This window comes from Tetrao urogallus (assembly GCF_951394365.1).
Source record: "Tetrao urogallus genome assembly, chromosome: 14".
NCBI classification, from domain to species: domain Eukaryota; kingdom Metazoa; phylum Chordata; class Aves; order Galliformes; family Phasianidae; genus Tetrao; species Tetrao urogallus.
In genome coordinates this window covers 12,339,087-12,351,681 of record NC_136827.1, presented here as the reverse complement: position 1 = coordinate 12,351,681, position 12,595 = coordinate 12,339,087, and the positions used below count along the sequence as shown (strand labels likewise).

The 12,595-nt window shown below is 45.8% G+C and overlaps 1 protein-coding gene across 2 annotated transcripts in view; it reads right to left on the bottom strand.

The window, feature by feature from the left end:
* Window positions 1-2,824: 2,824 nt before the first annotated feature.
* GLRA1 (glycine receptor alpha 1) overlaps window positions 2,825-12,595 on the bottom strand; it is a gene marked incomplete at both ends in the record, with an annotated part of 36,480 nt that continues 26,709 nt past the window's right edge. The window contains 6 exons of one of the 2 annotated variants that reach the window (XM_079542297.1): window positions 2,825-3,139; window positions 6,360-6,506; window positions 7,153-7,367; window positions 7,912-8,049; window positions 9,027-9,109; window positions 10,738-10,961. In XM_079542297.1, coding sequence (XP_079398423.1) covers window positions 2,825-3,139; window positions 6,360-6,506; window positions 7,153-7,367; window positions 7,912-8,049; window positions 9,027-9,109; window positions 10,738-10,961 — 1,122 coding nt within the window. The remainder of the gene's footprint in view (window positions 3,140-6,359; window positions 6,507-7,152; window positions 7,368-7,911; window positions 8,050-9,026; window positions 9,110-10,737; window positions 10,962-12,595) is intronic. The other variant, XM_079542298.1, reaches the window with a different exon arrangement.

Sequence of the window (12,595 nt, the reverse complement as noted above, 5' to 3'; positions counted from 1 at the left end):
GAAACTGGCTGCTTAATGAAGAGAAAGTAATACTGCTTATGGTGAGCATCAAGTGCTGAGTAGTTGGCAGAGCTGCAGTGGACGCAGAGGCGAGAAGGTAAGCATGTAATTCTTATTTCTGTCCCTAAACTAGCGTGGGCTCCTCTATCAGTCAAAGTACCTCTGTAGGGTAACATAGGTACCCTGATGATGATTTCCAGCCCCCTCGTTTGCCTTCCTTTTGCCTTACCTACTGCCAAGAAGTGACTATGAGCTTATCTATGTTTCTAATTGGCAGGTCTAGGGCAAGTATGGGTTGTCCTTTGGACTCCTGACCCACCTCTAAGCCAGAGCAGAACGATGGATGTTCCTCTGCTGCCAGGCAGGTGGGGGAACTCTCTAGTTTACTCGTTGTCTCAGACAAGGATGAGCTGCTTAAAGCGATCGCGTAACCTGCAGTTGGCAAACCCAGCCGTCGAGCATGCAGAGAGAGTTCAATAATTCAGCAAGCAAAACCAGAGCCAGCAGCAGGCCTGGGCTGCAGCCAAGGCTCAGAAAGTTGTCCTAGTATCAGATAGCGGCTCTGCTCAACAGCTTGAGATCTCCCTCCTTGGGAAAGCACTGTCTGCCGGGGGAAGGGGGAATCAATCCTCAGCCCACAGCTTTTCTGTTGTTTGAATAGAGGAAAGAAGCTGATGTACTGGTTCACACTGGTATCGCATGACCATTCCCGATCCCAGCAGTGCCAAAGGAGACAAAGATAGGTGGCCTTTGCCAAAATGTTAGGAAATATTGCCATTTGCCCTAGTCCACACAGTGACAGTTGCTTTTTTTTCCCTCTTATTTTTCCCTTCTTGTTCTTTTGGTTTTGTTTTTCCTTTTGTTTCATTTGTTTCTTTTTCTTTCTTTTTTCTTTTTTTTCTTTTTTCTTTTTTTTTTTTTAAGTAAAGTGTAGTTAGTGCTGGTGAAAGGTGCTAAATTGGCACCGTTGGAGATGGGTGTCCCTTTTTAGAGCCCAGGAGAGCCTTGCTCTCCTGCTCTCTCCTCTCAGCACTGACCCCACGCTGGGACAGCTGGCAGGTCCCTGTGCTCACTGCCCTGTCCCATAGCTGTCTGTTGCTATGCTGCCTGGGACATGGGTGGCTGTACGTAGCCCCACAGCCTCCCATCTCGTGCTTGGGTGCTGCAGACCTGGGGATGGCTGTGCCTGGGGGCGCTTTGCTATGAGCTGCTCTAGGTGCTATGGGGGTGCAGCTTTTGCAAACGGCAGTCTGTGTGCTCCCAATGTGAGCATCAGACCTGCAGCCCAGGCCAGCAGTCCTGAGCATGAGATGGAGGGAGGGTGGGAGCATCCCTGGGTGCCACTCATCTCTCTGCCTTTTAGTGCCTAATCCAGACCTTACGCCAAGTGCTTCAGTGCAGACCGATTGTCTTCCTTCCCAATCCCTTTTACCTGACTTGCTAAAGTGCAAACAAACAAGACCAAATCGCCCTTACCCATGCCTGCCCCAAGTCAGGCCTTCCACATAACACACCAGAGACACCTGGCATGTCCCTCCCCCCCCAGACACCGACGCCAACCTGTGCCAACATTGGCCAAAGGAAGACCTCTTTGTTCCCTCCCCTTCTTCCCCATCCCCAGCACTCCCTCCCAGCCTCCCTAGGGAAGAGAGGGGCGAAGCAGCCTGCTCCGTTCTCCCATCCACATTAAAGCTAAATACAGCACCAAAATAGTTACAAAAATAGAGTTTCGGGTCCTTTGGCCCAACTTCACTATTAATATTAGTGCTATGAAATGTCTGAAAATAACAACTGCTCTCTCTGTACACACCTTCCCCCCACCCCCCCTCACTGAGAATATTGCCGTTCGCCCATTTCTGTTGTGACAAGGCATCGATGTGCCCGGGTTTTAAACAGAATTTATGCTTTAACTCACCCAACGCTTCTATCCCCCGCATTATAAACAAACATGGCAGGATAGGGATTGGAAAACAGAAAGTGCAATTTGAAAAATCCTTCATCGTTTCTAGTGATCTGAATGGTATTTCTGACGCCTGGGACTCAAATCTTGCCAGGTCGTTTAAAAGGAAGGAAGGTACCTGTGACTGCTGATGAAGGCCCTGATGTCCTTCTTGGATTTTCCATTGGATGCTCTCTGATGGGGATGAGAGAGAGAATGTATTTGCTTTCCTCTATCCGAAAGTCATAAAGTTTGATCAGCAAGCTCGTGACTAAAAAAGCAAATATATAAAATAAACAACAAGCCACAGCCTCTTCCTTAAGTTTCCCCATCTATCTGGTTTTCTAAGTGTGAAACCTAGAGAAGCATAGAATTATTTTCTTGCCTTTTCCCCCCTTTTGTTAGGGCTTTATTTCCCCCACGTGCTTTACTGGTATGGCCTTTCTATAGCAAAAGTCAGGTAAAGCGTGATTGTGGTCGTTTCTGCACATGGAATTATGGATCATTCCAGTGACTTGAATCTAAGCTGTTAACAGGCTTTAAAAAAAGGATTTTTTTCATCGTTTTTTGATTGTTTTCTTTTGCGTTATAATTAAGCATGAATATATATTAATATATTACAGTGCTTGGATTGCAGCTGGAGCAATCCAAACCTTCCTATGCTGTAAAACTAAACCCCACCCTTGCGCTCCCCAACTCAAGAGCTTGTTTTCTCCTCCCTGTGCCTCTTATCCTTGGTTCACACGATTAAAAGTCCCTCCCAGCCCCCCTCCCCCCCCCTTTTTTTTTAGTAGATATTGCCACATTCTTAAATTCATGCATTGCTGCATTGCTATTGCACATATATAAAGGATTGCTCTCTCCCTCCCAGCTGCACTCCTTCCCTCACTGGTTGTGCACATCCTCTCTGCGGACGATCTTGTAGATGATCCAGTAGAAAATGTTGAAGATGAGGAACGCCATGGGGAAGCCGATGCGTGAGATCTTGTCGATCTTCTTGGCTCTCTGGATGAAGAGCTTTCTCATCTCCTCAGGGGAGCGGGACGGCGGGGGGACCGGGTTGGCTGTGTTGTTGTTGTTGGCACCCTTGACAGAGATGCCATCCTTGGCTTGTAGGCAAGCTGGCCCCATCCCATAGGCGGTGAAGTTGAACCTGCCTTCACCGGTGTCATCCTCCTGGAACAGATTCAGCATGGGACTCTACTTAAAATGAGATATAGACAGTGCACCCTCGCTATAAGGCTCTCCGCTGACTGCTCCCTGCTCTGTAAGGGCAAAATACCCATCTCATACCCCGGCCTCTGCTCTACTGTACAACTCCTCAGGAGAGCAGCCTTATAGAGGGGTGCCAGCTGCATGATGCACAGACGCAAATCAGGGGATCCAGGCACCCAGTGGAGAACTGGCTTCCACCCCATTCGTATCTTTGACGTAAACTTCAATGGTTTAAAGTACTGCATTTATTTTTTCACTTGCATCCCCTGGTTTGCTTCTGCCCCTCCCTCCCCCCACTACCATCAGCACCTTCTTTGCATTGCCCATGGGGTACCAGTATGCCCAGAAGGAGTGGGCTCCATGTAACTCATGCAGCTGAAGTGAGGCTTCCTGCAGAGTTACATGGATGTGCAGGCACCAAGACCCGTCCAGGAAAAGACCTTTGCAGGCAGCACACCACCAGCCTTCAGCCCACCTGCCTGCAGGACATCCCTTATCCCCAGCCCTTCTCTGCCAGGCAAGGAACAGACATGACTTTTCCATGCGCCAGTGGTGAGACATGGCTCACTATGTTAATTCAAATCATTGAGCAGAAAAAAATCCTTTATTTGCCAACCTAAAAGCAAGCTACTGCTTTTTGGTGGATGCCTTGCAGGCTTCTCAGAGCCCTATTTTATTGTATATGAAAATGTAATCATAAGGAAAATCAAGCGTGGCTATGATAACACAACCTGCCCATCAGCTGCATAGGCAGGGCCAGAAACTCCAGGGTCTTGACTACAGGTCACTAAGGCTAGTTGCTAGACCAATGGCACTAAATAATGCCAGTTTGGCTGATGCATGCCGTGTCCCCCATCACAGTCTGGTGTCCTACTGCTGTCATCCTGACCGCTTCCCTTTGATCTACCAGCTCTACATGCCTTTCTGCCCTGTCTTTTCTCTTTGCAGAGTGTCTTTTCTGGATGGCCCCAGCACCAAGCGGGTAGCTGCATGGGATGGAGGCACTGTGCTGGCTCTGAGCTGGGCAAGCAGAGGGAGGAGCACATTGGTGTTATCTGAGCAAAACCAAACAAAATCAAGCCTTTTTTTTCTTCTTTTTTTTCTTCTTTTTTTTTCTTTTTGGCAGGGTGGCAGGTTGTTGAGCTGTATGACCTACCAGCGAGACTATTTGTATCAGAGTTCTTGCTGAGACAATTTGTGCGGGCTTTGGATAGTTTCTTCCCTGCTCTGGTTGTGCTCCATCTGGTCGCTGGTGTCTGAGACAGTTCTTAAATGTCTTTGCCTCATTACGGTGCCTGGTTGGGAATATTGAGGCACTAGAAATCAGCATCCAGATGCTCTTGGAGCTGAGTGATCCTAGTAATTGAGTGATCCTGGGGTTGGCTGATCCTCGATGCTGAGCACCTAGCAATAACGAGAGCTGCTGAGAGCTTATAGACCTCCTCTTCACCATCACATCTCTATTCTGCAGTTAAAAGTGAAACTTGCCTCTGCTGTTCCCTGTTTGCACAAACACGGATGCACTGATACAAAGATAGCTCAATTTTATCTCCCTAGCCGTTGCAGTCACTGTGGCTCCCACAAGACCTATCACCCAGTAAATATGGATGTAGGTCAGGGTTCAGAGAGAGCTGTCTAATCAGAGTTTCTAGTCTAGTTCACCCTCTCCCTCCCAGGAGAAGGAGGATAAGAGGTGGAAAGAGCCAACTAAAACCTGACAACAGCTATTTTTAAAAAAGGAAGAAATATTCTTATGAACCATTACCTTGGGTCTAATTCTGAGGAAATTATGAAAGAAATGTGCCTGGATTCACTTGTGTTATCGCCAGACTGTGACACGTGGTCTGGGGTATTTTGCTGTGAAGAGTGACCAGTGGGTTCCATTTGGGGCAGATCTAATAAATGCAGTCCTTCCTCAGCCAGTATGAACAGTGCAGCATCTCATTTGTTTTCAGCCAGGCATGCCCTGCCTGACCCAGGCAGAACTACTCAGACACATCAGGACACAGAGACGGAGCAATTAGGCTCTCTGGCAGCTGTACTAATCCATTTACATATCTGCAGTCAGCTCCCAGTTTTTTGATGAGCCTGCAAACCTTGTTCATTTTGCTTTTTCAAGTGCTTTTGTTTATGCTTTGTTCCAATTAAAAGTGCTGTGAGATTAGGCAGGGATTGCAATAGCAGCCTTGTGTTCAGTGGAACAACTCTGAGAAATATCTTTTAAGCTCCTCTGTATACTAGTGTATCCTTTCCCTCTTATTGTTTTATCAACAGTAGTCTAGAGTGATCTGCTTGAAACAGCAGGGCTTAGAGAGAGAGGATGCTTGAATCTGGATGAAGATAGAAAAGCACGATGAGTGGTTTTACTTGGTTCTACTAAACATCTTCTGACCAAAAGCAGCTGATTAGAGATGGCAGGATCTTCTTCTGGGCTGATGAAATTAATGGCTGCCAATGGTCCTATCTGTAACTTTGTTTTCCTCGTGTTACCCCTGGTCCTGGATAGACTAGGGCTGGTGATAAAAACTGATACTGCCACTTGATTCTACTAGTTAATTAAAGGCAGCTTTTAATTTATCTCAGTCACCTTTACGTTTCCTTCTAGTGCATCCTTTGGAATTAGTTTTTTGCTGTGCTACCTCAGCCCAAAAGCATGTAGAGTCCAGGCTGCAGGGGGTGCATGTCTCTGTGACATGTGCATGCTTGGGTTGGCGTCAGTTATAGCGAATGAGCATGGAGCAAGGCTAAGGCTGTGAAGAATGCGTATTTCTTCCAAGAGGAATTTGCAGTCAGTCTGAGCAGCAGAAGCTTTTGCAGTTGCAGATAATAGAGACAAAAGTGGTGTCACTTACCTCCAGACTAATGTAGACTGACTTGTTGGGGGGATGCTCTGTTATCCCTTACGCCTCCCCAGCCATTGCTGTGTTTTATAACAGAACAGAACATCTCTCTGTTTCCTGATGAGAACAACCTTTTTGGCTTAGATTGCTCAACTAACTAACAAAAACCAGTTTGCTAGACCCCTGGGGTCAGCAAGCTGCTAAAAAAGATAAAATTTATTGAGCTTGCCCTGCTCCTTGGTGCATGGCCCTCCTTACTATCTGACCATATACAGGGGACTTCCCTGGACAGTGGGCCACGAAGTGATGGAGAGAGATGAAGCTGAGAGAGATTTCAGCCATATCCTTCATGCCTTATGTATTACCTTATGATGCCTTCTCTTCCTTCTGAACCTGAGAAGCTCTTTGTGCTGCCGGGACACAAAGTTGACAGCAGCATACTCTAGAAGTGCAGAGAACACAAACAGCAAGCACACAGCCATCCAGATATCTATGGCCTTCACGTAAGACACCTGTGAGTCAGAAGGGGAGACAGAGGTGTGATAGCTAGTTCATCCAAAAGCCTTTTAACTTGCCATTCTTTCCAGTTGCTCCCTGGAATCCAAATCTTTAGAAGGATTTGGCCAAGCCATGCTATGGTTAACAACTGCTCTTGGATGCTAAAGTCTGTCTCATTTTCAATCAATTCTGATTTAATATGAATGTATTAACAGGTGACTGAAATTTTTTATGTGTTATTCAGTAGCAATAATTCCACAGTTTACAATTCGGCCATGTCTTCACTGTGATGGTTTACATGCAGGGAAAATAGCAACTATGTTCATAAGAGTTAAATTTAGTGCTGTTTTGCAAGTACTATAATCAAGTGAGTTTAAGCCATGCATATCCATGTCTGCTTGTTGCAAGTGTTGTAAGGTGCAGAGCTCCTGGCTACTGAGACCTGAAAAGAATCTTGGGGTGAGCATTTTCTTTAGGGAAGCTCTATTCCTTGTCATGGAAATTAAGTTAAAAATTGTATAGGAGGGAATTGGGATTTGTTCTGCTTGCCTTTAAACTGGAATAGTGTAATGGCAGCAGAACAACTCGTGTTGAGCAGGAGGATCTGTGGTGTTGCTTACACGTGTGCTGCCCCAGAAGGTAATTATTTTCATCCCTTACCTTGGGCAGTGATGCTCGGGAACCAGAGCTCTGAGTGGTCATAGTGAGCACAGTGGTGATCCCCAGGCCAACACGAGCGGGTGCAGCATCCATATTGATCCAGAAGGAGATCCAGGACAGAATGACAATGAGGAGGCTGGGGATGTACATCTGGATCAAATAATAGCCCATCTGCCGCTCCAGGTGGAAACGAGCTTCTATACAGGTGAATTTGCCTGATAAGGACAGGAGACACATGGAAGGCTATTGGTAAGGCACAGTGAGCCTCTTGTTCTCAGCTCTCGTCTGGGGACCTTCCTCACGCTGCCTAGAACCAGAAGGTTTAGTGGAGGAAATAAACAGCTTTTGACCTGTTCTAAACTACATATGTACAACGTCAACATAGTAAAGAAAGATGTTGACTGTATATAATTTTTCATGTAAATTTCACCTGTTCCCCCACTTTAAAGGCAAAGGAATGTGGTGGAAGAAAAGGTCCAGGCCAAGCATCCTTTAGCTGATACAGATGTTACTGGGGAAAAGAGGATTCCACAGATTTGCTTTTTATTGACTCTTTCTATATGATTTTATTGGCAACATATCTACATTTCTATATTGTATTTCCATGTTTCTATATTACGCTTCTATGTTTTATTCTATATAATCTCTAACAAAGCTTGTGTCACCAGACTGTTATCAGACATAGCAAGAGATTCTGGTAAAGCACAGTCCTGAGTTCCTCTCTGATGAATCCATGAGCAAAGGTTAAACAGCACTGACCTGTGTTGTAGTGTTTTGTGCAGTATCTCAAGTCTTTTTCTTCTTTTAGGATAAACTGAGGCAATGTCAGCCCATCAGCAACTTGCACAGCTCCTTTTTCTTGCCACTCAAATATTAGGTCATTCATTGTGTAGCCAACTATTGAGAGAACAAATATCAGTGTGAAATGCATACTAGACACTCATCTGGAAAGGGACACATTTGTAGAAGGGAGCTGGGAGACGGGGTCTTAACCTGGTGTTTTGGCAATGCTGTGAAGTGTGGGATTTAGGCTGAAGCAGAACTGCCTGTGTATATGGTAAAAGCTAGGGTAATGACCTGCTCTGGAGCTGTGGGGATGTTCAGTGTATTGTCTGCAGTAAGTCATATTTTCACTTGAAAAAGGGCTTGTTGAGCTGTTGTTTTCTCAAACCTGACCTCGCTCTCTGAAAGAAGTTATTCATATCTTTCCCTCCTCTGGGATAAACATCATGAACAAGGGGCAAATGTTCATCCAGAGAGAAAAACATCCCATCTGCAGCAGAGAGCACTTTCACCTTTCTCCTCCAAACTGAAAGGCCAATGTAAATACAAGCGAGCCAGGCATCTCTCTTGGGACCTTATGAAGTTTAGCTCGTCTAGGAAAAGTTACATGCTGAATGAATTGAAAATCCTACACGAACATCCCAATAGGATGGGATGAAATGCAGCTAACCTAAGAGTAGGGGTCTCTAATCACACACTGGCTTGAGGCAGTTTAGAGGTTGGTTCTTGTATTGGTGGCATCTAAATTGGCTGTGCTCTCATCTATTCTAAGAGTTTCCTGTCTCTAATTGTAAACCTTATTGCTGGCATTGGCTGAAAATGTAGATGCAGGTGATTGTGTGGTTTTTGTGGAGGGGGATGTTGGCAGGAAGAGTGAGAGAAACAAAGCTGAAAGAGAGCAGCCCCAGGCATGCACAGTGAGCAAACTCATCCCAAAACTCCCCACCCGCCTTTCTCTTCCATACAGGGAGAGTCCAGTGAAGACTGAACAGGAAAGGAGTCGCAGGTGAGGATGGAGAAGGAGGAGAAGGAAAGGGGAGAGGAGAAACACATTGTCTCTTCCTGAAAATGGAGAGGTGCATGGGACTCACAGCTTTCTAACTGCATGATGCATGTCTGTACATCCATGGGGAAGTTCTTCAGGTCCATGGGGCAGGCCAGAGTCAGCGTGATCCTGAGGAGAGAAGACAACAAAGGGCAGTGATGTACAGTTGTGGTACTGGTGAGGGATTGAACCCTCTCAGACACGAAATGTTGCATACAGGCTGGTAACTTGTCTGGTGTGATGGAGGGAATGACTGATTATTCACTCCTTTCCTGCCTGTGCTTTCGCACGTGCTGTTGGAAAGCATCAGAAATGCCAAGAATTTGGGTCTGTGAAATAATTCCTGGCAGGGACTGGTGGAATGGCAGGTGCTGTTTCACTGTAATATTATCTTGGACTGTGCAGAAGAGCGCGCTCCCACATCAAAGTTTTGCTGCCTCTGCCTTCATTTCTTGCCTCAGGCTCACAACAGTCTGGATTAGCAGTGAGCCCAAACCTGTCCTCTGGACCCAACATACATTTCTAGCGACTGACGCTGTTTGGAAATCTCTGAACAGAACTTTTCTGTATCAGAATAAACAAAGAACTTTGGTCAAGACGGCAGATTTCTGTGGGAGGAACGAGAGATGCGAATGTAAATTTCTGCAAGGAAAATGCCCTTTGCAACTCACTGTGACTGTGCCTTTCTGGATTCCCACTGTGCCTCTTGAGTCCTCTAGCTTCACCTTTCCACTAGGTGCTGGCTGCATTTCCCATGGTAAGCTGTGATGCTGTGCTGTGCTGCAATCTACGTTCAAAATGTTTGCTTAGTTCAACAAGCTGTTATGAAATGATGTTGATGTGATTCATATCAACACAAGCTGGACTTGTGTTATTTGATTTGATAATATGCCGTTCCCTAGATTTAGATTTAGATTAATTTCGATTTTTAGATGTATTAATGCATTTCAGACATATAGATTTTTCAGCTATTTGCCTCGATGTAGAAATAGCAGAGTTTTTGGAAGATGGGAACTGAATTTTTCTATCAGACGTACGAGGGACTTAGCAAGAAGGAAAGATATTTTAACCCAAATCTTCATGTTGAGAGAAATTCTCTACTTGAGTTTAGAGACACGTTGTGACAAAAGATGTTGTGACAGAAGAAGGAATTGACTTGTTCACAACTTCTTTTTATGAAAACAACTGAATTTTCTACCCAATATCTGGGTAGAAAAGAGCCTCCACTAGCCTTTGTCCATGTTTTTTCATTGCGTCTTTGGAAGAGGACTCCACCTCTGATCAATGAGATATAAGCCTTGAATTATGTCGTTGAACAAGCTCTTTGGAAAGAATTAATATTAAATATCTACTAGACATGAAATGAGTGACTGTGGCTGCAGCAATGGGCAGCACACACGTGCTGGACAAGTGTGTTCTGAGTAGAGATCAGGGAGCAAAATTCCCAGGGGTGTTTTTAGGTGAACCCAGTACTGAGCTTTGAGTCTGTGAGGCAAAGTCCACTTTCTTCCAAGAGCCTTGACTCTTGCTAATAGTCATATTCATGGCAGGAGGTTGCATGGGAGGCCTCCAGTGGTCTCTTCTCACCACATTGCTATGACACTGTTAGTGGATGTTCTCCTTTAAATATTACAGCTCAGTTCCTTTACCCAAAGGCATGCTCAAAGTGTCCCCTTGCCTATTTTAGGGTCAAACATTAGGAATGTAGCTCTGCCCTCTCCTATCTTTTTGGAGCTCTCCCCATTCAGTCAGCTCACCTGATGCTGTAGAGTACATTCCCATTTCTGGAGATTCTCAGCAGCTTGTTGTCTGTAGTAATCTCATGGAAATGGGCCCCTTTCTCATTTGCAAAAAACAAGTCAGGTTTCCAGATGGAGTCTAGCATAGAAGGGTCCAGGTCCAGGGAGTCATCTGGGTATTCATTGTACGCCAGCCGTGGATCATTCCATTGCTGCCGCAAGAAGATGTTCACCCTGTAATCCTGCATGGTGCAAACAGGGAGCAGAGAAACACAGTCAGTGCTCAGGGCAGATAAAAAATGCTGAGAAACGGGGAGCACGTGATAAGTTGCTCTCAAAATCAAATCCCATCTAGACCTACGTTCCCAAGTTATGGTAAGCCTTCTTTGTATTATTTCTCAGGGAGCCACTGATATTTTTAGCTCTGTAGCTTACAGCTATCTCACAGTATGAGCAGCTGTCTAACTCTGCATCCCTCCATCACAGAACTCAGCTATGTGTGAAGTGTCAGAACCTCTAGTCTTAACCCCAGGGCTGCAGAAGCAATGTTCAGTTGCGGTTGTCATAAGGGCTGCTATCAGCAAAACAACTGTTGCAGAGGACCGGGGGAGAGGGACAGTGAAGCCAACTTCCTTTCAGCATTGAACCATTCCATATCATGTCTATCTATGATTCCTTCAGTCTTGTTTAAAAAAAAAAAAGACACAGTGACACAGGCAGCCCATGGAAGAGAGATGCCCTGTGTGTGTCTGGAGTGTTCCCATTTGGAGTACTGCGTCCAGGTCTGGAGCTCCCAGTACAAGAAGGACAGGGAGCTGTTGGAGAGGGTCCAGAGGAGAGCCATGAAGATGATCAGGGGACTGGAGCACCTCCCCTGTGAGGACAGGCTGAGGGAGCTGGGCTTGTTCAGCCTGGAAAAAAGAAGGCTGCAGGTAGACCTCATTGCAGCCTTCAGTACTTAAAGGGAGCCTACAGACAGGAGGGGAATCAACTCTTTGAAAGGGTTGATAACTGCAGGACAAGGGGAAATGGTTTTAAGTTGAGGGAGGGGAGATTTAGGTTGCATGTCAGGGGGAAATTCTTTACAGAGAGAGTGGTGAGGTGCTGGAACAGCTGCCCAGAGAGGCTGTGGATGCCCCGTCCCTGGAGGTGTTCAAGGCCAGATTTGGATGGGGCCCTGGGCAGCTGGGCTGGTATTAAATGTGGAGGTTGGTGGCCCTGCATGTGGCAGGGGGGTTGGATTCATGATCCTCGAGGTCCCTTCCAACCCTGGCCATTCTGTGATATAAATTCAGTAACTGAGCCAAACTGATGGGAGCTGATGCCCTTGATGAGAGTATGAACACGGGAGTGATGTGCATGGCATCTCCTCTCTTAATCACGAGTGTTCTGTTTTCCCCTCTCTAACATTAAATTGCCATAAATGCTGCAGATTTTATGGGCTATCCATCTTTAGCTGTAGCTGGTCCCCCAGCAACACACTGACTGATATCTACCTCACAGCCTTGTGTCTTACAGCTCCCCTGAGCTCTCCAGGCCAAGGCTGGCTGCTGAGGTCTGGCTCAGATGTCCTGGATGCTCTTGTAGACAATTAAACTCAGTTTCTGTTCTCCTTGGGTAAACTGCATGTCCCTTTTCTGCTGAATTTCACAAAAGAAAGTGAGCCAACAAATTGAAATGGGGAGAGGACATGCCAGCTATCAGGAGAGGAATGAAAATGCCATGTCCATAAATTAATTGACATTTCTAAGTATAGAAGCAAGCTATCTCTAAAGAGCAGCACATATTAAACCAATTTCACTGGCCTATCCCAAACTAATAGTTCATATCATGATTAAGGGTTTCTTTGGTGCCTTTCTTATACTGATGTACTTTG